Here is a 25316-nt window from a genome sequence, read left to right as displayed (position 1 = left end):
CAGTTTGTGCCTTATCTCCACCCGGCCCTTACCCTTCCCTCTGCACTTGGACATCTTAAACGGCTTGCCAGGGAGGAGCAGCTTAATATACTCTCGTGGCCCCATTTATTCTGGGAGGGAATTAAGTGACTTCATTTTCCCTGTCCTTCTGAGCTTCCTAAAAATTTTAGGAGACTTCCTAAGCAGCGCTCACAGCGCTCTACAGAAATAGTTGCAGGCATGCCTCCTTTGCCTCCTCAGCTCTCCCTGCCAGGGCAGCCAAGGGCTGTAAGTGGAATGAGAGATGGATGGCAGTGGGAGAGCACATGTGCACTTGAGCTACAAATAACGTGTTTTAAAATAGCAGATGGTATTTGACGATTACTTCTTCATTCACTTACCTGCCAAGGCAAAACTTTTTCTTCTCCTCTGGCAACAAGACCTGAGGTGGCTCAGCTCAGCAGTCGTAATAACAAGTTCTCATGTTTGCCGATATTATTCATTAGCTGATGTGCAGGCATTCATATTCATGGACACTTTCTGGGGCTGTTCTAGAAGGTGTTTCTTTTCTTTAACCCAATCGAAACCTCATGTTTATACAACAGTTGAACCTGGCTGACTTGTTAAACACCGTGGTAACTAACGAAAGCCACTCCTTTCATTGAGGGGGGCTGCCAGTCATTTGTATTCCAAATAGTCCATTTTTCTCTTGAAAAGGGGGAACATCTCAAAGTTAGGGGTTGGGTGTTTTTGTTTGTTTGTTTTGTTTTGTTTTTGAGGCAGAGTCTCACTTTGTCGCCCAGGCTGGAGTGCAGTGGTGCGATCTCGGCTCATTGCAACCTCCCTCTCCCAGGTTCAAGCAATTCTCCTGCCTCAGCCTCCTGAGTGGCTAGGACTACAGGCACCTACCACCATGCCTGGCTAAATTTTGTATTTTTAGTAGAGACGGGGTTCACCACATTGGCCAGGCTGGTCTCAAACTCCTGACTTCAAGTGATCCGCCTGCCTCAGCCTCCTAAAGTGCTGGGATTACAGGTGTGAGCCACCAGGCCGAAGTTAGGGGTTGGTATTTTTCATGCGAAATCAGTGGCTATGGAAAAGTGACACTGCTGGGAAGTTCCAGTGTGTGCCTGCGAAGAAGTCAGCTCATTCCCAGCCTTGCTTCCAGAGTCTTCACTGTAGCTGCGTGGTTTCCTTCCCTGAGCTTAAAGCAGATGGCAGCCAGCCGGGCAGACACTTGCTTTCCAAGTCAGCTCTACTGGCCTTGGATCACTTTGACCATCCTCTCTTGCCCCTGGACAGGTGATAAAGCTGCTCACTGGTATATGAGCCACCTGGACTGCACCGTGGGGAGCGGAGGCTGCTCAGGGTTCTTTCCCCAGAGTTTGGATGACCTCATCAATAAATAGGCTTCCAGGAGCTTAAATTAGAAAATAATCCTTTCCACACTCACTCACTTTCTGAATGGTGCTAGGGATACAAGACAAGGTCCCTGCTTTCAAAAAGCTCACATTCTGGCCTCTAGCAGGAATGACACATAGGAAACGAACTATCCCTTCATTTGCTCAGTGCTGTTAGGACCCAGGGCAAAATGTGGAAGGTTTACCAGGCACAGCAGAAAGAACATTGGTCTGGAGTCCAGTCTGTGTTCAGATCTCTGCCCTGATATTTACAAGTGGTATGCTCTTGGGTAAGTAACAAATTTTCTTAGCATCAGCTTCCTCATCCGAAAACAAAGGGGAAAATCTTTCAGAGTCATTTTGAGGATTAGACATAATCCATGTAGAATGTCTGGCTTACTGTAGATGTCCAGTAGCTGCTATTATTATTATTAATAATATTGGAGTGATGTCTGAGCCACACTCTGAAGAGTTAAGAAGTTCACCAGGTGGATGAGGAGAAAGGTTGGCCTCGGCAGAGGCCCAGAGGTAAGTAAAATTCTTGGTCGTGAGCCAGGAATTTTGGAGAACATTGAGTTATGAGAGAATCCTATAAACGTAGCCTGGGATAGTTGGTAAAGAACAGTCCATTCTGTGTCACAACAAAGAGTTTACATTTTATTTTGTATGTTCAGGAGGAGGGATTTATTTTACTTTATTTTTATTTATTTATTTATTTTTGAGACAGAGTCTCGCTCCATTGCCCGGGCTGGAGTGCAGTGTATTTTTATTAGAGATGGGGTTTCACTATGTTGGCCAGGCTGGTCTTGAACTCCCGACCTCAGGTGATCCGCCCACCTCAGCCTCCCAAAGTGTTGGGATTACAAGTGTGAGCCACCACGCCCGGCCAGAGAAGGGACTTAATTTTTTAAACTAAATTATCTGATAAAATATCAGGAACCACCCCCTGGTGTATTGCTCAGTACAACCAGGAAAACTGATTAGATTTGCAGATTGAAAGTGAGTTGTGTAAAATCTAGAGGAAGCAGTAGGTGCTGCTGGGGCCTGAGGGCTTGGGAAATCTGGCTAGGAGCTGGTTTCCTGGCGTAGACACTTTCTCACTCACAGCAGACGCCCAGACACTCGGGATTCTCCACTTTTACAGCAGCAAATCCCAGCCCTTCTAAACTTAGAACACACTGTGGGTGTCTGATTTCATGAAATTGTCTCTGTCTTTAAAACATTGCTAAGGAATTTTAAACATTTAAGTGAATATTAACTTGGGACATTTTAAAGTGAGTCCCTTTGAAGGTTAGGAATCCCTGTCAGAGAAAGAGGAAAAGATGTCCCATGACTGTGCTGTGTGACACTTCGTGGAACAGCCCTGATGGAGAGGCTAGGATGAGGTCGACCCGGCAAAAGAAAAGGGAATCTGAAGCCCCAACTAACCATTCCTTGACCCTTGGGCCAGTTATTGTTTGCAAGAGTTTTTTCATCTTCTTCTTGATCGTTGTAATACTCAAAGCTATTCTGGGATTATGAGTCTATTTCTATTTATGCTTATGCTTTCTAATATTGTTGGAAACTAAGAATTGAAGTATAATAAGGTAAATGAATATACTACTATACTATACCCTATGCTTATACTTTTGAGATATAGGAATTAAACCTGAAGGTCTCTTTTTTTTTTAGTTTAATATATCAATAAGGTTTCTTTTCAGCATTTCATATATCAGTTTATTACAGCTAGGTAACACACACAGTTACTTTCATCATCATTTGATCTATTTTTAAAATGCCAGCTGGGCATGGTGGCTCATGCCTGTAATTGCAGCACTTTGGAAGGCTGAGGCAGGCAGGAGGATAACTTGAGGCCAGGAGTTCAGGACCAGTCTGGGCAACATAGCAAGACTGCAGCTCTAAAAAAAAATACCCTCAGAAGACTCTAATAAACACTGCAGTGCTGTATTAGACACAGAGACATCAGTAGGAACTCATGTTTACATTAGTGTGTATACAGGTAGATGCAGAAATAACTATAGATAAGTGTACATACATGGATACTATACATATGTATATTTCCTAGCTTTGCCCATCGAGAAGGCCTAGAAGCGGTGATACCTCAATAGCAATGAACGCTCAGCACCCAGATCTTCGTTTCTAAATACCATTCTCCAGTAAAAAGAACCAAAGCTCCACTCCTTAGAGAAATGGACAGTTCTAGGATTGGCACAGGGGAAATGAGAGATGAATCTGGAGCATCTTGTAATGCCAGAAAGGAAGGAAGTGCCAAAAGGAAGAAAAAAGGATGAGGGCATGTCAGAGGGGCACAAGGGTCAGCCGGAAAGAGCTCCTGATGACCAAAGCTGGAACACTTGGAGCAACAAAATAACAGTATCAGACTGTGACCCAAAGTTTAGAATAAATGTACAGGAGTCCATACTGATATAAGTAAGTGATTGACTAAATGCATAAATAAATAAGGACAAATCTTCCTTACAGGAGAACTCCAAATAATATATGTAGATACTCCCCAATCTGCGAGGTGGAATTTAGTTACCCTCTTGCTGTTGGGACTGGACTTAGTGACTTAGTTCCAAAGATTGGAAAGAGGAAAATTGGAACTTCACAGTAGAGAAATGTAGCAAACATTGCCTTAACCAAATGATGGAGGCTGACCTCACCAGGACATCATTGTACCCTCTGATTGTATGTGACGAGCAGGGCGCCTCACCTCTGATACTCTTCCTAAAAACCCAGAACCCAGTCTAAGGATTGGAAAACACCAGGCAAACCTAAATTGAGGGATGTCTACAAAGTACCTAACCAGTATTCTTCAAAACTGTTAAATTTTTTTTTGGAGACGGGGTTTCACTCTGTCACCCAGTCTGGCAGGCTGGAGTTCAGTGGTGTGATCTCGGCTCACTGCAACCTCTGCCTCCTGGGTTCAAGTAACTCTCCTGCCTCAGTCTCCCAAGTAGCTATGATTACAGGTGCCCACCACCACGCCCAGCTAATTTTTGTATTTTTAGTAGAGACGGGTTTCACCATGTTGGCCAGGCTAGTCTCAAACTCCTGACCTCAGGTGATCCACTGGCCTCGGCCTCCCAAAGTGCTGGGATTACAGGCGCGAGCCACTGCGCCCGGCCTAAAACTGTTAAAATCTTGAAAAGTAAAGGAATATGGAGAAACTGTCACAGATCCAAGGACACTAAGGAGACTTCAAAACTAAACACAATGCGGGATCCTGGGTTAGATCCTGGAACAAAAAAAGGACATTCATAGAAAAAGTGCTATAATCGGATTCAAGTCTTTAGTTAATGGCTCTAATATACCAATACTAGTTTCTTAGTTTTGACAAATGTGCCATGGTTACATAAGATACCATGTTAGAGGAAACTGAGTGAGGGGCATATGGGAACTCTACGATCTTTGCAACTTATCTGTAAATCTAAAATTACTCAAAAAAATGTTTAATTTTTTAACCATGCTCCCATAGATGGGGCTGGGCAGAAGGCCCCAGTCTAATAATAGCTCAGGCATAACAGAGCCATATTCCTTCAAAAGATTGCATATATGGGCCGGGCGCGGTGGCTCACGCCTGTAATCCTAGCACTTTGGGAGGCCGAGGTGGGCAGATCACAAGGTCAGGAGATCGAGACCATCCTGGCTAACACGGTGAAACTCCATCTGTATTAAAATACAAAAAATTAGCCGGGCATGGTGGCGGGCGCCTGTATTCCTAGCTACTTGGGAGGCTGAGGCAGGAGAATGGCATGAACCTGGGAGGTGGAGGTTGCAGTGAGCCGAGATGGCACCACTGCGCTCCAGCCTGGGCGACAGAGTGAGACTCTGTCTCAAAAAAAAAAAAAAAGATTGCATGTATTAGTTTATTTCATCCTCACAAACAAGAAGAGAGATATATATATAAATATCCCCATTTTACAGATGAGAAAATTGAGGTGCAAAGTGGAAATTATTTTTCCAAAGTCACACAGTGACAGGGTTAAACCTGGGGCTCTTATTTCTACTCCAGTGTTCTTTGCACTGTCTCAGAGCTGCCCAGGCTAAAACTGCTGCTTCCACAAAAAAGGAGTGCAGGGAGAAGAGGTTCATGAAGAGAAGCTTTGAATGAATCACGAGCCAGAGGGTTGCTACGAAAGCCATCAGAATGACTGAGTTTTTGTCCGGGGATTTACATACGCGTGCATGTCTGGAAGGTAGCAGGAAGGAACTACTGCATGAAGGTGAATGTGTCCTTCCTCATTCCCTGGAACCATTCAGGAAAATAGAGTGCTTTAGAGAAACATGAGAGGCGGAGACAGACACCTGGAAAGACAGCCCATGTTGTCAGCCGAGTGAAGGACAAAGTAATAAAGAGGTCAGATGCAATGGGAATGGCAGAGGAGTACTTGATCCATTGCAGACAGCAGTGCAGGTGGCTGGGTTTTAAATCGTTTTCAAGTATTGCCTGGTCTGAGTTGGTGGGGTGCTTGAGAAGAAAATGTGCACCCAGTTGTTGTCGACAGAGCTACTGTGGATGGCTCTGGCACGGTTCACATGAGGTGATGCCTCACGTACCCATGCTGGGTAGGAGTCTCTGCTTCTGTTTGAGCAGGTGGTTCTAGGATCATTCTTTAACAGGCACTTGGGTGAAGGAGAGAGGAGTCATTCTTTTACTGTGGAAACAGGCCAGGGTCTTAGGGCAGCAGTTCTTGAATTGTGGCCCTAGACCAGAAGCATCAGCACTGCCTGGGACCTTGTTAGCAATGCAACTTCTGGGTCTCACTCAGAACTGCTGGACCAAAACTCTGGGAATAGGGCCCAGCAGTCTGTCTGAAGAAGCCCTCCTAAAGTTTGAGAACCTCTGGTCTAGAGGAATGGTCACTGGGATGAGCAGAAGCCCCCATCTAGGGCAGCACACAGCCTCCAGCCAGGAACAGGCAGATGGGTCATACACACAGACTCACAGCACACAGCCTCCAGCCAGGAACAGGCAGGTGGGTCACACACACAGGCTCACGGCACACAGCCTCCAGCCAGGAACAGGCGTGTGGGTCACACACACAGACTCACAGCACACGGCCTCTAGCCAGGAACAGGTGGGTGGGTCACACACACAGGCTCACGGCACACAGCCTCCAGCCAGGAACAGGTGGGTGGGTCACACACACAGGCTCACGGCACACGGCCTCCAGCCAGGAACAGGTGTGTGGGTCACACACACAGGCTCACGGCACACGGCTTCCAGCCAGGAACAGGTGTGTGGGTCACACACACAGACTCACAGCACACGGCCTCTAGCAGGGAACAGGCGTGTGGGTCACACACACACAGACTCACAGCACACGGCCTCTAGCAGGGAACAGGCAGGTGGGTCACGCGCAGAGACTGCCACTGGAAGGGAAGCTGAGACTCACACCCAGAGGTTCTGCACCAGAAGTAAGACATTATTCAGAGCTCACTTTGCCTGAGTCTTTAGATCCAGGAGTTATGGGACTTACCCAGGGAGGTTAAGAGTTGGGGAGCCTCAGCCCAATTGACACTTTATTTTGTATCATTTGATACTTCCTTGTCTGTCAAAGGATTTTTTTTGCTTTTGCCTTTTCCTACTCTGCCCTGCTCTTCCATGCCCTCGGAAAGTTTATAGTTTCACTGGGGAGGACATGGCTGATAGCTCAGTGTAGTTCTGGGTCTAACATTCACCTATACACCCCGCAGGATATAAACTAAATGTATTTATTTATAGCCTTCTATGTGGCCACAAAAGTTCTATCATTTTTCCCACTTGAAGGTAGGATATCATTGCAACTAACTTTGGTGAAGTTTGTATTGATACCTAGAAGGCTCTAAGTAGGTGGCTCTTTATACTGTTTTTTACCGAAGCATGTATATGTAGAAATGTTATGTAAATTTTTATTTTCTTGGGTAAAATGCTTAGAATGGTCGTGTCTGTCTCTGGATTATGCGTCTGTCATCCTCTTGTCTTCAACAGGAGGCCAAGCTGTGTTACTACAAACAGGCCTCTGTGCACCTCTTTTCCATACCCTTGCCCAGAGTTCACTTGCCGCAGCAAATATAGAGTGTCTGTTCTGTGATGAAGCAGGAACTTGTTCTTCCGGTGCGACGGATATAGCCTAATATTTCAGGATAAGAACTAAAAATCTCAGAACTGCCAGGCAGGAAGCGGAGCTAGAGCAGCTGGCTTTCTTTACTGGGACCTCTGGAGCCTCCTGTGGCCTTGAGCCACCTCTGAGCCTCATGTGCCCATGGAAACTTACACTTGTAACTTTCCTTCTGTGCAGAATTTTCTCCTGATGGAGTAGTTCAGCTGCTCCACTCGGAGTGTCCTAAGGACATCCACTTGGAAGCCCTCAAAGCTGACCCTGTTGTCTTTGTTTTAAGCATCATGGTTGAGAACTAGGACCAAAGTCATCAGCCCCCTAAATCTATGCATTATTCCTACTCCCCTTTCTCTGCCTTGTATGAATTTTTTTTTTTTTTTTTTGAGACGGAGTCTCGCTCTGTTGCCTAGGGTGGAGTGCAGTGGCGCGATCTCGGCTCACTGCAAGCTCCACCTCCCGGGTTCTCCTGCCTCAGACTCCTGAGTAGCTGGGACTACAGGCGCCCGCTACCACGCCCGGCTAATTTTTTGTATTTTTAGTAGAGACGGGGGTTTCACCGTATTAGCCAGGATGGTCTCGATCTCCTGACCTTGTGATCCACCCGCCTCGGCCTCCCAAAGTGCTGGGATTACAGGTGTGAGCCACCACACCCGGCCTCTGCCTTGTATTAATTTAAAACTCCAGGTTTGTTCGGGCTGCAGAAATTACCTGTTGGTCAACAAAAGAGGGCAAGGATATTTTTACTGCTGTTCTGAGTACTCCCTACTGCCTGGTACATAGTAGGTGCTCCAGTGAATATTTGTGCATGAATAAGTGAATCTTTCAAATGTACTTTTTTACTCTAATATAATCAGAAATTCTTCTTTGCTTCTAAGTAATTATATTCCCTGTATCCCGTAATCACACACAGCATACAGTAAAAGCAATGCACAGCTCTCAATTTGCCAAATATTTCACAGTGTTTTAATTATCCTGATAAAGCTGCAAAACCAAAACAAGCATAAAGGCGTTGCTTTTGGTTTGCTAGTGTGGAGATGTAAAGACCATCATTGTATCCATCTAAGCCTTACAACCCCAAGAGCTGGGCCCTGCCCCTGTGCAGAGGAAAGGACGTGAGGAGAAAGTCTCTCTGAACTTGAGCAGCACAGTTCAGCAGACCTCAGACCTCGCTCCCTGGGTGCCAGCTCAGTCATTTGCATTTGAGATTGGTTTTTTATTTTAATTATCACTCCCTTCCCCTTTGGAATTGAGAGGCTCAGAGATGCCGTTATGCATGATATGATTTTGTTAAGAGGCACATAATTGCTTCTGAGTATTTTCATGAAGTGCTTCTCAGAGCAGCTTAATATCATGCACTCATGGCATAGCAACAGGGAATGCAGCTGGGGAACAAAAGCTGGTCACCTCTGTGGCACACACAGAGTCACTGTGACTGTTGGAGGGGTTGACCGGGCGATGCCGTGGGCAGGGCCTGACTCAGTGATGTCAGGGAAGGTCTGTTTCTGCAGTGTCTGTGCTTGGCAGGGGGATGGGCAGGGGACAGCTGATGTGGGGACTGCACTGCAGCGCACTGCAGCACAAATCCACCTCCACGGGCAGCAGGCAGGCTCGCTCCAGGCTGACCACAGCTCAGAGAGCGCCTTTGGTGCTTTTCTGCCCCTTTGTCTGCTACGGGATGTTGATCTTGGCCACTCAGTTGCAGATTGGTTCCAGAGTGCTCTGGAACAAGTGAAATGGATACTGAAAACTCGTTAACCAAATGCAAGATTTGTAGACTTGCAGAAGAAATCACAGATCTGTGGCTATGGAGGTTTAAAATTCAGTCAAGTCATTTCAATGGGATGCATGACGGTCTCTGAATAGGTTCCGAGAAAAATGGTTGTCTGACTTAGCAGCATTAGGAATAAGCAGGGGAGTTTATAATATCCCGCAAAGGGCAACTGCCATGCTGCTTGGAACTGAACTCTAACTGAAGAGTCAACTTCTTAGACTTCAGATGGAAGAGACCTGTGATCTGCAAGATTTCAGGTTTCTAACGGAGAGGCATGGCATCTGGAGTAAGGACACCAGCGCCACCTCTGTAATCATCTTGTTTTCTGCTGGTGGTCACAGGATGAGAAGGGCCGTGTGCAGGTTACCCCACACAGCGCGTATTCAGTTACTTCCCTGCGGGGAGTTGCCACTGAGTGAGACACTTAGCGGCGGGATCCTCCAAGTCTGCCTGTGTCTGTCCATCCATAGTTGTGCAATTGGAAGGAAGATGTTATTTTTCGCTTTAAAAGAGGAAGTATCTTTCTTGCATCGTTGTTCCTGGAAGTAGTTTGTTAGAAAATAATATGAGGAATCTTTTTTTTTGAGACAGAGTCTCACTCTGTCACCCAGGCTGGAGTGCAGTGGTGCCATCTCGGCTCACTGTAACCTCCACCTCCTGAGTTCAAGCGATTTTCCTGCATCAGCCTCCTGAGTAGCTGGGACTACAGGCGTACACCACCACACCCGGCTAGCTTTTTTGTATTTTTAGTAGAGACTGGGTTTCACCATGTTGGCCAGGCTGGTCTTGAACTCCTGACCTCAAGTGATCTGTCTCAGCCTCTCAAAGTGCTGGGATTACAGGTGTGAGCCACCGTGCCCAGCCAGAAAATAATATCAAGATTCTTAAAAAGCAGGCTTCCTCTTGCTTTTGTGTTTTAGTAAAGTAAAATCAGTTTGATCTGAAGTGAGGACTGAACTGCTGACTGCGTATTGACTGTCTTTTGAGTAGAGCTAAGCTTTCTGGAGAGTGAGAATATTGTCTCCTTCTGGTAAGGCTGCCTCATGCCTGTGCATCTTCTCTTCCCATCACCCTTCCTTCTTCTTGGCATATCTGGTTATACTCCCAGTCCTGGGGCCAGACAGATGGGTTATCTCCATGTGCCTTAGTTTTCTCATCTGGAAAATGAGGATAATAACACCTACCTCACATGATGGTTGTGAAGAGTAGATGAGTTAATATGCACAGTGACGCAGTGGTGCCTGGTGTGCAGGAAGCATTCTGTGAGTGCTATCTGCTTGTTGTTTTCTCTCACATGGAACCGCCGTACACTTTGCTCACTAGTCTTGGAATTTATAGTCAGGATGGTAAGGAGTGGTGATAAAATATTTCTTCTCCAGATTATCCCTTTGCATGATTCAGATGACTGTATTTTGAAAATAGTTATGTTCTCAACAGTTGGAGGAGAAATATGTGGTCACAGCTGTTCAGTCAGCTTCCACAGACATTGACTTCATTTGTCTAAATATGATGGTGATGGCAAGCACACTAACCTAGGATTTATCATGTTCTGAGCACTTACATAGATTAACAGCCCTCTGAGGTAGGTATAACTACTGTCCCCATTTAAGGGTTGAGGAAACGGAGGCATGAAAGGTTTTGTTCTAAGTTCAAAGCTACACAGCAATTATATGGCAAAGCCAGGGCTCTGCACAGCCATTCACTGTCTGGGTCCTGCACACCTCCAGCTCTATTGTCTCCTGCTCTCCCTCCCTCTGTGCTCCAGCCACATGGTCTTCTGCTCCCTGAAAGCCCTGCCCCAGGGCCTTTGCACGTGCTATTACCAGGCCTAAGTTCTGGACATGTTTGGCTCCTTCTCATCATTCTGATTAAACTCGAAGTGTTACCTTTCCTGACTTACCTAAACTCTGTCCCCATCCCATCCCTCCTTATTATCCTGTCTTCTTCACTTACCAAGGTCTGCCTGTGCTAGAGCAGGGAGAGACCTCCCCTCTTTGCTACTGAATATTTGGCACAGTGTTCCTTAAAATTTGTGAAGTGTGGCCAGGCGCGGGGTCTCACGCCTGTAATCCCAGCACTTTGGGAGGCTGAGGCGGGCAGATCACTTGAGGTCAGGAGTTCAAGACCAGCCTGGCCAACATGGTGAAACCCTGTCTCTACTAAAAATGCAAAAAAGTTTAGCTGGGCATGGTGGCACGTGCCTGTAGTCCCAGTTACTCAGGTGGCTGTGGAAGGATAATCACTTAAACCCAGGAGGCAAGAGGTTGCAGTGAGCCAAGATCATGCCACTGCATTCCAGCCTGGGCAACAGAGTGCGATTCCATCTCAAAGTCTCTCTCTTTCTCTCTCTCTCTCTCTCTCTCTCTCTATATATATATATATATATATATATATATTTAACATATATATGATTATATGTCATATATTATGACATATAAGTATATATATAGATAGATATATGAAGCGAGTATGGGCATGATTGATTTTAACATCGATTTAACTCCTCTTATGTACATGGATAGGTGACCCAGTTCTAACATGTGTATGCTTGTGTGTGCACGCACATGTGTGTGTAAATGCAGGAATGTGGAGAGACGTGTTCTAATCTTAGTAAAGTGGTACAGAATCACAACGTGTTTTCTCTTTGAGTTTCAATCCTAGCTCCAACAGTAATTCCTGTTATTTCTCTGATGTAGAAGTGAAGTACCTATTTATGTTTGTCTCTGATGAGACATGTGGGGCTGGGCGCAGTGGTTCACACCTGTAATCCCAGCAGTTTGGGAGGCTGAAGCGGGCAGATCACGAGGTCAGGAGTTCAAGACCAGCCTGGCCAACATAGTGAAACCCTATCTCTACTAAAAATACAAAAATTAGCTAGGTGTGGCTGCAGGCGTCTGTAGTCCCAGCTACTTGGGAGGCTGAGGCAGGAGAATCGCTTTAACCCAGGAGGCAGAGGTTGCAGTGAGCTGAGATTGCGCCATTGCACTCCAGCCTGGGCGACACCATGAGACTCTGTCTCAAAAAAAAAAAGAAATGTGGCTGGGTGCGGTGGCTCACGCCTGTAATCCCAGCACTTTGATTCCTTGAGCCCACGAGTTCAAGACCAACCTGGACAACGTGGTGAAACTCCATCTCTACAAAAAAAAAAAAAAAAAAAAAAAATTAGCTGGGCATGGTGGTGCACACCTATGGTTCCATCTACTCGGGGGGCTGAGGTGGGAGGATGGCTTGAGCCTGGGAAGTGGAAGTTGCAGGTAAGCCTAGATCACACCACTGCACTCCAGTCTGGGCGACAACGTGAGACTGTCTCAAAACAAAAAACGGTGTAATAGTCTCAGGCACTGAATGATGCTATTCCTGAAATAAATTATAAAAGCTAGAGCTTGGCTCAGGAAATAAAGTTTTAGGAAAACTTGTTTATAAAAACTCAGTGTTTTGGTAAAAGATATACTCCCCCCGTTTTTTTTTTTTTTTTTTTTTTGTCTAACATACCTTCCTTTCTTGCTGTGATTGCTTTCTTCTACTAGTTTAATTTAAATTGTATTTATTTATTTTGCTTGCTCTAGAGGGCTCTCTACCAGATCTCATGTGAGGGTTTCCACTGGGGAATTTGACAAAGAAACTGGGGGGCAGGAACCTGAACCTCTTTTTGATCTTTGACAAAAAGAGATTTTCTGGTCTTTTATCCGAGAACTTTGGGCTGCTGAAGATGCCACCATCCTGTGTGAGGTGACAGACTCACAATCGTGCTGGGGAACTCTGGCCTGCAGAGACCTCTCAGGTTTGGTGAAGTTACGGACAGCATTTGTATGCTGGTCCCGCAAGGCTGGCGAGGCCACATGTTGACTGCTTTTCTTCCAGAACACAACCTCACTCTTCACTCTTCCTCCTGTTCTGCCCTAGATAACCAGTTCAGGATGTCCATCCTGGAACGACTGGAGCAGATGGAGAGGAGGATGGCTGAGATGACGGGGTCCCAGCAGCACAAACAGGCGAGCGGAGGCGGCAGCAGTGGAGGCGGCAGCGGGAGCGGGAATGGAGGGAGCCAGGCGCAGGTACGAGGCGGTGCTGATGGTCAGCTCCCATTTCGCTTCATGTTAATGGATTGGCGAGGCAGTGGATGGATCACAGCCCTCTTCTCTGCTGCTGATGCTTTCCCTGGATTCAGGCAGAAGGCCTGAGGGAGTACTTTATGGTACCTGTGCTTTTAAGCATTATAATCTGTGCAGTATGGAAGAAGCCTTGGAATGTGGAGCTTCTCAGTTGTTTACCCCCCTAATCCTTAAGTTATTTCTATTAATCTCAGAATTCACTACTAAATTACAGGGCAGTGGGAGTTAAGGACAACCAATTGAAAAATAGAGGCCGGCTGGGCGTGGTGGCTCACGCCTATAATCCCAGCGCTGTAGGAGGCCAAGACGGGAGGATTGCTTGAGCCCAGGAGTTCAAGACCAGCCTGGGCAACATACTGAGACCCTGTCTCTATACAAAAAAAATTTTTAAATTAGCCAGGCATGGTGGTACATCCCTGTGGTCCCAGCTACTCAGGAGGCTGAAGTGGGAGGATCACTTGAGCCCGGGAGGTTGAGGCTGCAATGAGCCATGATCACTCCACTGCACTCTGACCTGGTCAACAGAATAAGACCCTGTCTCAAAAAAAAAAAAAAAAAAAAAAAAAAAAAAAAGGCCAGATGGTAACTTAGATCTGCTGGGGTTCAGAATTAATTTAGAATCTTCCTACTTTCTATCTTTCTATTCTGTATTTTATCCCTATCTTAAGTATAGGTATAAAACATAATTGAATTCAGTAATTCATAAGCCTTTTATAAACTCAAGGTCAGTATGAAAAGAGCCCAGAGAAAGTGTTTATGTAATGATTCAGTGTAGAATGACATTATACATTACAATGTCTTTCACAAACTTTCTGTAAGTTCCATGAAGAATGTATGATATTGCCAAGTACAAGTAAATTACCAAACATTGTTTCAGAGTCCCATTGGTCTTGAAGGCTTTATATACATTTCATTTAGGAAGTTCATTTTGGGGAAGTTTCCCAGGGAGAAATTATTTTTCAGGGGACCCTAGAGATAAATTTAAAGGAACTGATGGTATTTCTTATCTCCACTACTCAGTCGTTGCAAAAAAAAAAACCTCAAATAATGCCCCCTCTTTCTCTTCAAGACAAATGACGATTTCCTTTACACAGTTAAGTTTTTAGGTGAATATTTTTGGTTTTATGAACCTCATAAATATCAAGTTTAGTCATATTTTAAATAATAATAGGTTAAAAGAGCATCATATGCCACACCCAAAAAAGCTAGCCTCCTTCTTCCTCACGTTTTCATATTGCTCCCCTGTCTTCAGAAATCAGAAGGAAAGAAACGACTTGGCACACAGTAAAATATTATTAAGGCTAAGATAGGCTTCTTTTTTTTCTTTTTGACATGAAGTCTTGCTCTGTCGCCCAGGCTGCAGTGCAGTGACACAGTCTTGGCTCACTGCAGCCTCTGCCTCCCGGGTTCAAGCGGTTCTCCAGCCTCAGCCTCCTGAGTAGCTGGGATTACAGGCATGGGCCACCACGCCCGGCTAATTTTGTATTTTTAGTAGAGATGGGGTTTCTCCACGTTGGTCAGGCTGGTCTCAAACTCCCGACCTCAGGTGATCTGCCCTCCTCGGCCTCCCAAAGTGCTGGGATTACAGGCATGAGCCACCATGCCCGGCCGATAGTACTGAGTTTTATAAAAGAAGTAATCATTGTTTAATTTACCTCATGGCTCACGTAAGAGATCTCCGTAAAATACTTTTCCTTTCACCAACAAAAGTGGCATAAAAGGAATGGTATGTAATGTCATTTTAAAGCTCAACCACTGTGCAACTGGCTCAAACACTATGCAACTGGCCTAGAATCTCATCCCATATTAACCACTACTGAATATCCTTTCATCAGTTTAAGTTGCCTTCAGTAAACGTCTGTGTTTGCCACGCAGGATAGAGACGTGGCTGTTTTTGTTTAATACAAAAAAAAAAAAATTCCCGTTTCGTTCACTCTGGCCATTTCCATGTGCTCATGAATGTGTCCGGTGTGTGTAGAATGGCTGTGCCTTGGCCTTTTGAGTCAAGGTCAGTTTGCGGCATGTTGGGATCACCTAACTCTGCTCCTGTAGGTGTTTTTTTTGTTTTTTTTTTTGAGACAGAGTCTCGCTCTGTTGCCCAGGATGGAGTCCAGTGGCGCGATCTCAGCTCACTGCAAGCTCCGCCTCCCGGGTTCATGCCATTCTCCTGCCTCAGCCTCCCGAGTAGCTGGGACTATAGGCACCCGCCACCACGCCCAGCTAATTTTTTGTATATGTAGTAGGAACGAGGTTTCACCATGTTAGACAGGATGGTCTCGATCTCCTGACCTCGTGATTCGCCCGTCTCGGCCTCCCAAAGTGCTGAGATTACAGGCGTGAGCTACCGCGCCCGGCCTCTTGTAGGTGTTTTTACAGCTTTGATGAGGCTGAGATAACAATCCCATCATCTGCCTTTTTTATTTTGGGAGGCATTTTTCCACATTTAAAAATAAAAATCAGCGAGGAGCCATAGTATTTCTGTAGTAAGTAAAGCTTATGGAGTTTATTGCCAGAAAAAAAAAAAAGTGCTTTTTAAATAACACCAGAGATACAAATTAGCCTAGAAGTGCCATTTATTTGGGGGAGTGTTAAACATAAAACTGCTATCACAGAGACTCAGATAAGCTGTTGAAGTTACTTTGATTTTATTTTTCTTCCGTTACAACTGGTTCATAGGAAGTAACCCATGTGGTTAAAATTAGTAAACTTCTCTTTCCTATAGCCCTTATTGATCTCTAAATGCTTTTCTCAGTATCCTTTTTACTTTACACAAAGGACTGGATTATTATTGGATACTTTTAGTCATTACTTTAAGGAAAAAACAATCCGTATCTAAGTGATCTAATTCTCCTTCAGAAGAAGCAAGAAGCTGGGCGCGGTGGCTCCTGCCTGTAAACCTAGCACTTTGGGAGGCTGAGGCGGGCAGATCACTTGAGGTCGGGAGTTCGAGACCAGCCTGGCCAATATGGTGAAACACCATCTCCACTAAAAATACAAAAATTAGCTAGAAATCGCTTGAACCTAGGAGGCAGAGGTTGAAGTGAGCCAAGATCATGCCACTGCACTCCAGCCTGGGTGACAGAGTGAGACTCTGTCTCAAAAAAAAAAAAAAAAAAAAAAAAATTAAAAAAAGAAGAAGCAAGAGAGTGAAAGAGCCGCTATATCCGCCAGTGGAAACATTAGGAAAGCTACTCTGCTCCACTGTCTCACAGCAGTTTACTGCCTACAGGAAGGCTAGAACCACTTTTTTTTTTTTTAAGGCTGTGTACACTTTCCCCAAGAAGAATTGGCATGAAGTTCCTAATCAGAGTGTCAGCCCTAATAGATAGACTCGTGTCTGCAGAGCTGTGGACTTCAGAGAAGTGCTACTGAGCTGAAGCTAAGCACATTCTAGTCTCAATTTCGTGGATGGTTCTTGGGGGCTTGGGTTTTTTTGTTGTTGTTGTTGTTTGAGACAAGGTCTCGCTCTGTCACCCAGGCTGGAATGCAGTGGCGCGATCACAGCTCACTATAGCCTCGACCTCTCCAGGCTCAGGTGATCTTCCCACCTCAGCCTCCCGAGTAGCTGGGATTATAGGCACCCACCACCACGCCTGGCTAATTTTTGTATTTTTAGTAGACATGGGGTTAGGGTTAGGGTTGGCCAGGCTGGTCTCGAACTCCTGACTGCATGTGATCTGCCCGCCTCAGCCTCCCAAAGTGCTAGGATTTCAGGTATGAGCCACCATGCCCAGCCTAAATTTTGTACTTTTTGTAGAGACAGGGTCTCACCATGTTGCCCAGGCTGGTCTCGAACTCCCGAGCAATCCTCCCACCTCGGCCTCCCAAAGTGCTAGGATTTCAGGCATGAGCCAGCATGCCCAGCCAATGTTTCTTTATTTTCATTGTTTTATGTTTTCCGTTGTGAGTTTCTGATCGTAAAGCATTTGTTTCCCCTCATCGAAGCGCTGATGGGGTCAAGGGCCTTTAGTCCTGAGGTTGTAACGTGCGCTTTTTCTTGACAGTGTGCTTCTGGGACTGGGGCCTTGGGGAGCTGTTTTGAGAGCCGTGTGGTCGTGGTATGCGAGAAGATGATGAGCCGAGCCTGCTGGGCGAAGTCCAAGCACTTGATCCACTCAAAGACTTTCCGCGGAATGACCCTCCTCCACCTGGCCGCTGCCCAGGGCTATGCCACCCTAATCCAGACCCTCATCAAATGGCGGTAAGGCTGTGGTGCAGCTGGCTGGGGGTCAGCCTCCCACGTCCTCGCTCACATTCTTCCTGAGCACTGCCACCCGTGGAAGAAATCTACCCGTTCAGTCCGCTTTATAGCCAGCGAGCAAAGGGCTTTCTCCTTGGACAGTTTCCAAGGGAGTTTTATGAACTTCTTCCCAAGAAATACCCAGAAAGATAAGAATTAAATGTTGGACTTGTTATTTTCTTTGGACCCTTAGCCAAATGGAGCGTCCACACTGCCCTGGGACTCTCTGTTTCTTCACCATGGGGATCTTATATGCCCAGCTGGGTTTCATCTTGGTGGGGTTTTATAATATTCTGGTGTTTCCTTTTAACGGTGATGAATAGTGTGGTAATTTCTGGTGCTCTCCCTTATAGTACAAAGCACGCGGATAGCATTGACCTGGAACTGGAAGTTGACCCCTTGAATGTGGACCACTTCTCCTGTACTCCTCTGGTAAGGAATGGGTTCCTGTAGCCCCCCTCACCGTTCTTCCTGTGTGGCATAGGATTTGCCTGGCTCCCACCGTTGTCTCTTGCTGACACACGGCATGTTTTGGAGATACTTTGGGATGGGAATCTTCAGTGGCCCCACTGAGATTGCCAGCAAAGACCAGTTTGTCATTTGGCAGCAATGGCAAAAGTCAGGTCTGGTCTTGACCTCTGATTGAGAACGCTTGCTGTGTCTCCCTGTCTTCTAGATGTGGGCGTGTGCCCTAGGGCACTTGGAAGCTGCCGTCGTGCTGTACAAGTGGGACCGTCGGGCCATCTCGATTCCTGACTCTCTAGGAAGGCTGCCTTTGGGAATTGCCAGGTCACGGGGTCATGTGAAATTAGCAGAGTGTCTGGAGCACCTGCAGAGAGATGAGCAGGCTCAGCTGGGACAGAACCCCAGAATCCACTGTCCTGCAAGTGAAGAGCCCAGCACAGAGAGCTGGATGGCCCAGTGGCACAGCGAAGCTATCAGCTCTCCAGAAATACCCAAGGGAGTCACTGTTATTGCAAGCACCAACCCAGGTAAGAATTCAGAATCATGACATCTCAGAGCTTGACAGAGATCCCGTTTGCTTTCATGCAGCTGCCCTCAGCAAAGTCCATAGGATAGTCACATACATTTCAGATTTTTTTGTTAATGTTTCTGATTTTTCTTTAAGAATGCCTAGTGCTCCCCCCTCCCCCAGTACAGAAGAAAGTAGCAAAAGTTCTATGTTCATGCAAGAAATACATAATTTTGGAGGAGGATGATCTGAATCTGATGTATGCTACTGGGGATATTTAAATGTTAGGGGCGTGTCTTGAGTTCCGGCTTTGCACTTTGTGTCTCTCAGGCATAGAGAAAGTGTTGATTCTTGAGGATTCATAGTTGTATCTCCTGTCCTGACTATCCTTTCTACTGTACTTTTCAGAGCTGAGAAGACCTCGTTCTGAACCCTCTAATTACTACAGCAGTGAGAGCCACAAAGATTATCCGGCTCCCAAAAAGCATAAATTGAACCCTGAGTACTTCCAGACAAGGCAGGAGAAGCTGCTTCCCACTGCACTGAGTCTGGAAGAGCCAAATATCAGGAAGCAAAGCCCTAGTTCTAAGCAGTCTGTCCCCGAGACACTCAGCCCCAGTGAAGGAGTGAGGGACTTCAGCCGGGAACTCTCCCCTCCCACTCCAGAGACTGCAGCATTTCAAGCCTCTGGATCTCAGCCTGTAGGAAAGTGGAATTCCAAAGATCTTTACATTGGTGTGTCTACAGTACAGGTGACTGGAAATCCGAAGGGGACCAGTGTAGGAAAGGAGGCAGCACCTTCACAGGTGCGTCCACGGGAACCAATGAGTGTCCTGATGATGGCTAACAGAGAGGTGGTGAATACAGAGCTGGGGTCCTACCGTGATAGTGCAGAAAATGAAGAATGCGCCCAGCCCATGGATGACATACAGGTAAAAAGCAGGGACAGGGTAAGCCCGCAGAGGCCGGTGTGTTCCAGTTGCTGTGATCTTTACAGTCCGTTTCCGAAGGTTGTGTCATTTTCTTCCCCGCGAAGGCTTCAAAGTCTGGTCTTGTGCAGAACGTCGTTGGAGTATCTTCTTTCCTTGGGGCCACATTTTCATTCGGTGAATCGGGCACCGGGAATAGGGCCTGAATACCAGTGACCCCGGTCTCAGCAAAGCCTTCCCTCTTTGTACCACCTCCTCAGAACTCACTCAGGACCCTACAGTACGTCATCTGCTTCCTCCTTGCATTTAGGTTGATTGATTTCACTGTTTTAAGTACTAGTTAGAATATAGTCAAGGCCTAAAAATAGCTAGAACAGGAAGCCTGTGGATAGATTTTGAATTATCTGAGTGACCTTGATCAGCATAGGTATCATCTAGCCATTGTTAAGGGCATATATGGCGTGAGGCTCTCACTAGGGCAGTGAAATATTCCTAAAGCTGATAACTGATTGCCCTTATAATAAATCTAAAAATTCTAGAATCCTTTTAGGACCTTAAACTTGTTACAGACTAAGAGAATATGTACCAAAATAAACTTGACATTAGGCTAATAAGCAAATTCCATCTATTAAAATATGTAGGGGAGGACCATAAAGGCAGCCTAAAAACATGTTTGACTTCCTCTCTTTCCAACTTCCCATTGATGCAACCTAAAACAAACGTAAAAGGGAAAAAAAAACGACTCAGAATTCAACAGGGCACCCATGCCTGTAGAAGTGATACAAGGAGAGGGAGGTGTGTAGAGGAGATCACATGTCCTGGTCAGCACATCTTGGGAAAGGCCTGGTTTCTGAGCCATTCCTGCTCATTGCATCCCAGGGGCCGCTTCATGCCAGCCCTCTGCTGTTTGCAGAGGTTGAGAAAGAAGCTTGCATGCTCACCAATGTGTTCCCATTTCTGGGGAGTTGCTGGGGGCACCACTTCTGACCTACCGTATTAGTCCATTCTCATGCTGCTGATAAGGACATACTCCAGACTGGAGAATTTATAAAGAAAAAGAGGTTTAATAGACTTACAGTTCCACGTGGCTGGGGAGGCCTCACAATCATAGCAGAAGGCAAAAGTCACATCTTATATGGTGGCAGGCAAGAGAGAATGAGAGCTGAGCGAAAGAGGAAACCCCTTATAAAACCATCAGATCTCAAGAGACTTCTTCACTACCACGAGAACAGTATGGAGGAACCCACCCCTGTGATTCAGTTATCTCCCACTGGGTCCCTCCCACAATACATGGGAATTATGGGAGCTACAGTTCAAGATGAGATTTGGGTGGGGACACAGCCAAACCATATCACCTACCGACCACTGCAGTTTCCCTCCCACAGCACGTGAGAATTATGGGAGCGACAGTTCAAGATGAGATTTGGGTGGGGACACAGCCAAACCATATCACCTACCGACCACTGCAGTTTCCCTACCACAACACATGGGAATTATGGGAGCTACAGTTCAAGATGAGATTTGGGTGGGGACACAGCCAAACCATATCACCTACCGACCACTGCAGTTTCCCTACCACAACACATGGGAATTATGGGAGCTACAGTTCAAGATGAGATTTGGGTGGGGACACAGCCAAATCATATCACCTACCGACCACTGCAGTTTCCCTCCCACAACACATGGGAATTATGGGAGCTACAGTTCAAGATGAGATTTGGGTGGGGACACAGCCAAATCATATCACCTACCGACCACTGCAGTTTCCCTCCCACAACACATGGGAATTATGGGAGCTACAGTTCAAGATGAGATTTGGGTGGGGACAGAGCCAAACCATATCACCTACCGACCATTGCAGTCATGGGGAGGACTGACCAGAAAAATCAAATAATGTTTTAGACAAGAGGCTGGTACATTTCTTCTATAAAGAGCCAAGTAGTGAATATTTTTAGGCTCTGTAGGCCATACAGACTTTTTCCTAGCTACTTAATCAGCCCTAACAGCACCAAAGCAGCCTTAACATTAAACAGAGGAGTGTGCTGTTTCCTAGTAAAACTTTATTTACGCAAACAGGCAGCTGGCTGAATTCAGCCTGCCATCGTTTGCCAAATCCTGTTATACACAATTCCTGAAGGAACCCACACCAGACACCAAAACTGAGCAATCTAGAACTATATTTATAAATATCTAGGAATAAGTCAGATTACATCGAAAATCAGTAGCTCAAAAGAGGGGAACCAATTGAGCATCAAGAACAGTGCCATCCACTAGACCTTCCCACAGTGGTGGACATGCCCTGTATCCATGCCACCCACCATGGGAGACACTTGGTGCCACATGTGGAATCAGGCACTTGGTCAGCACAGCTGTTGTCTAGCCATTGTAAAGGGCATATGTATGAAATATAGCCAGTGCAACTCAGGAACTGGGCTTCTAATTTTATTTCAGTTTAAATAGCCATTGGATAGCACAGCTTTTCAGAAAGTGGCCTTCACTGAAACAGAGTTCATGCAGGAAATAGAAAATAACCTTTAAAAAATCCACTTCCTATTTTCACAGATCTGTAAGAGAATAACATCTTGCCAAATTAAGAGCATGTGTCTATGAAAAAAGCAGCAGTCTAAAGAAAGTTTTGTAGCCAAATGAGAAGATAACACTTAAAAATGATGAAATAATTTTAGAAAATGGCAAAATCATTCATAGAGGAGTGAACAATCAAACCAGTAAAACTGAGCAATTATCGATAGTGTGGTATATGTGAGAGGCATTTGTTAGGAAGGGACTCTTTAAATAGAAGACGAAAAATGTTTAATCTCCTAGAACTAAAATTCTAAATTATTTTAACAAAACCAGGGAGGGTAGGGAAATGAAGAGAGTAAAACTGTATTAAAGCTCTCTGGTTCAGGGACAGTAATAGATTTTGTTCCACTCGTGATATAGATAGATGTGCACTGGATAGGCTGAAATATGCTAATTAGAAATGTCAAGTTAGTAGCTAGCATAAAAACGGGCTACAGAAGGACAGGTGCAGTGGCTCATGCCTGTATTCTTAGCATTTTGGGAGGCCAAGGTGGGAGAATCACCTGAGTTCAGGAGTTTGAGACCAGCCTGGCCAACATGATGAAACTCCGTCTCTACTAAAAATACAAAAATTAGCCAGGTGTGGTGGCTGGTGCCTGTAATCCCAGCTACTCGGGAGGCTGAGGCACAAGAATTGCTTGAACCTGGGAGGTGAAGGTTGCAGTGAGCCGAGATTGCACCACTGCCTGCCTGGGTGACAGAGTAAGACTCCATCTCAGAAAGAAAACAAACAAAAAACAGGCTACAGAATTTCTAAGTCATTGAAGGGGAAAAAAGAAAAATTTGGCCCATTTGGAAAAAGTTCAGGAATGGTAACAAAGGAAAACGTAACAATAGAAATCACAGGAAACAGAGGAAGGTTTTCCCATGTGATTCATTCACACTTTAGGAAGTGATAATTCTGTTAAAAGGCAGATTCTTGGATTTGGTTGTTTTTGTTTTTGTTTTTGTTTGAGACAAAATCTCGCTTTGTCACCCAGGCTTGAGTGCAGTGGCGCCATCTCGGCTCACTGCAACCTCCACCTCCCGGGTTCACGCCATTCTCCTGCCTCAGCCTCCCAAGTAGCTGGGACTACAGGCGCCCGCCACCACGCCCGGCTAATTTTTTGTATTTTTAGTAGAGACGGGGTTTCACCGTGTTAGCCAGGATGGTCTTGATCTCCTGACCTCGTGATCTGCCCGTCTCAGCCTCCCAAAGTGCTGGGATTACAGACGTGAGCCACCGCGCCCGGCCTTGGTTTTGTTTTGTTTTGTTTGTTTTGTTTTGTTTTAATAAAAGCAAGATATACTATATTCTACTTGTAAGAAATACAATTGAAAGAAAATGAAAATGAAATGATAGATATAGCTATAACAGATAAACGAGTATAAAAACAAAGATAAAAAGTACAATTCAAGGCAAATTATATATATGTCTGTGTATATATATACAGTTTATCAAGAAGATATGACAGTTATAAACTATTGTGTACCTAGCACCATAACCTTGAAACATTACAGCAAATACTAGTAAATACAAAGAAATATGGACCCACAATCACAGTGTGCTACTAACACACGTTGCTCAGAATTTTTCAGATCAAGCAGATATGAAAAGCATATGAACAAGTTGAACAACAAAATCAGAGGCTTGATTTAATATATATTTACTATATGATAGATTTAATATATGATATATATAACTATATGCATATATGTAGTTAATACACATAGCAACTATGTATATAATTGTTCTTTTCAGATGTCCAAGGCACGTTTATGAAAACTGCTCATATACTAAGACACAAAGAAAATTTGAATAAAAATCCAAAGCTACTCATTTAAAGGCCATCTTCTCTGAGCACAATCCATGAAATTTAGAAATGAGTGACGTGACTTTTTGGGTCCAACTGCTGAGAATGTTACTGAAGATGTTTTTACATTGTTACATGTTTATAAAATGGAGGATTTAGGAAAGTGATTATAGAGTGATAACCTTTTAGGCTTCAGAAATTCCACCTTTTAATATATTTGATTACTTTCATGGAAAAAGAATAAAGGCAAGATTTACTTCCTGCCGTTTGAGTCACACATCAAGAAGGCCAATAGAGAAGGTGAAAGAAAGCTGCAATTTTTTTTTTTTTTCTTTGAGACAGAGTCTTGCTATGTCACCCAGGCTGGAGTGCAGTGGTGCCATCTTGGCTCACTGCAACTTCCATCTCCCGGGTTCAAGCAATTCTGCCTTGGCCTCTCTAGTATCTGGGATTACAGATACTGTAAGAAAGCGCTAGGCCTGCACCACCAGGTCTGGCTAATTTTGGGGTTTTTTTTGGGTAGAGACAGGGTTTCGCCATATTGCCCAGGCTGGGCTTGAACTCCTGAGCTCAGGCGATCTGCCCGCCTCGGCCTCCCAGAGTGCTGAGATTACAGGCGTGAGCCACCATGCCTGGCCCAATATGTTTTTCTTAAATGTTTTATTTTTATTATTATTACAAAAACTAATTATTGTTCTTCGATGAAAATTTATAAAATTATCCACAATAAGCATTTTTAACAGCTTTATTGAGGTATAATTTACATATGATGAAATTGACCCATTTTAAGTGCTCAGGGGATAGCTTCTAGTAAATATATACATCTGAGCAACCATCGCCACAGTCCCTTTCTAGAACACTTCCATCTCATTCCACAGTGCCCTGTGCCCATCTGCAGTCTGTCTCTGCCCAGCCTTAGGCAACCACTGATCTGATTCTATCCCCAGAGGTTTGTTTTTTCTAGACATTTCATATAAGTGGAATCATACACCATGCAGCCTACTGTGGCTGTTTCCACTTAGCAGGATGTTTTTGAGGCTCCTTCATGTTGCAGCAGAAGCATTTTGTCACCTTGTATAGTTCCATCGAGAACATTTTCAGTTCGCTTAAGAACCCAAAGTGCTGTGTTTCCGTTACCACTCCTAAGAGGTATGCACAGACATTTTTAAGAATCAGTCCACATCTCTGATTCTCATAAAGAATATCTTAATCCAGACCAGCTTTGAGGATTCTTTTTTCTTTTTTTTTTTTTTCTGAGATGGAGTCTAGCTCTGTCGCCCAGGCTGGAGTGCAGTGGCGTGATCTCGGCTCACTGCAAGCTCCACCTCCCGGGTTCACGCCATTCTCCTGCCTCAGCGTCCCAAGTAGCTGGGACTACAGGCGCCCACCACCACGCCCGGCTAATTTTTTGTATTTTTTAATAGAGATGGGG

At 45.1% G+C, this 25316-nt stretch overlaps 1 protein-coding gene across 14 annotated transcripts in view; it reads left to right on the top strand.

The window, feature by feature from the left end:
- Window positions 1-25316, top strand: part of CAMTA1 (calmodulin binding transcription activator 1) — a 990108-nt gene that overhangs the window by 939159 nt on the left and 25633 nt on the right. For 9 of the 14 annotated variants that reach the window (XM_063631879.1, XM_055261958.2, XM_055261956.2 and 6 more), the window contains 5 exons: window positions 13158-13309; window positions 17371-17567; window positions 17960-18038; window positions 18283-18598; window positions 18988-19511. In XM_063631879.1, the coding sequence (XP_063487949.1) occupies window positions 13158-13309; window positions 17371-17567; window positions 17960-18038; window positions 18283-18598; window positions 18988-19511 (1268 nt within the window). The remainder of the gene's footprint in view (window positions 1-13157; window positions 13310-17370; window positions 17568-17959; window positions 18039-18282; window positions 18599-18987; window positions 19512-25316) is intronic. The other 5 variants (XM_055261965.2, XM_055261963.2, XM_055261966.2 and 2 more) reach the window with 1 other exon arrangement.

The sequence above is a fragment of the Symphalangus syndactylus genome, chromosome 22 (assembly GCF_028878055.3).
Source record: "Symphalangus syndactylus isolate Jambi chromosome 22, NHGRI_mSymSyn1-v2.1_pri, whole genome shotgun sequence".
Lineage (NCBI taxonomy): Eukaryota > Metazoa > Chordata > Mammalia > Primates > Hylobatidae > Symphalangus > Symphalangus syndactylus.
This window is presented reverse-complemented; position numbering and strand designations above follow the sequence as displayed.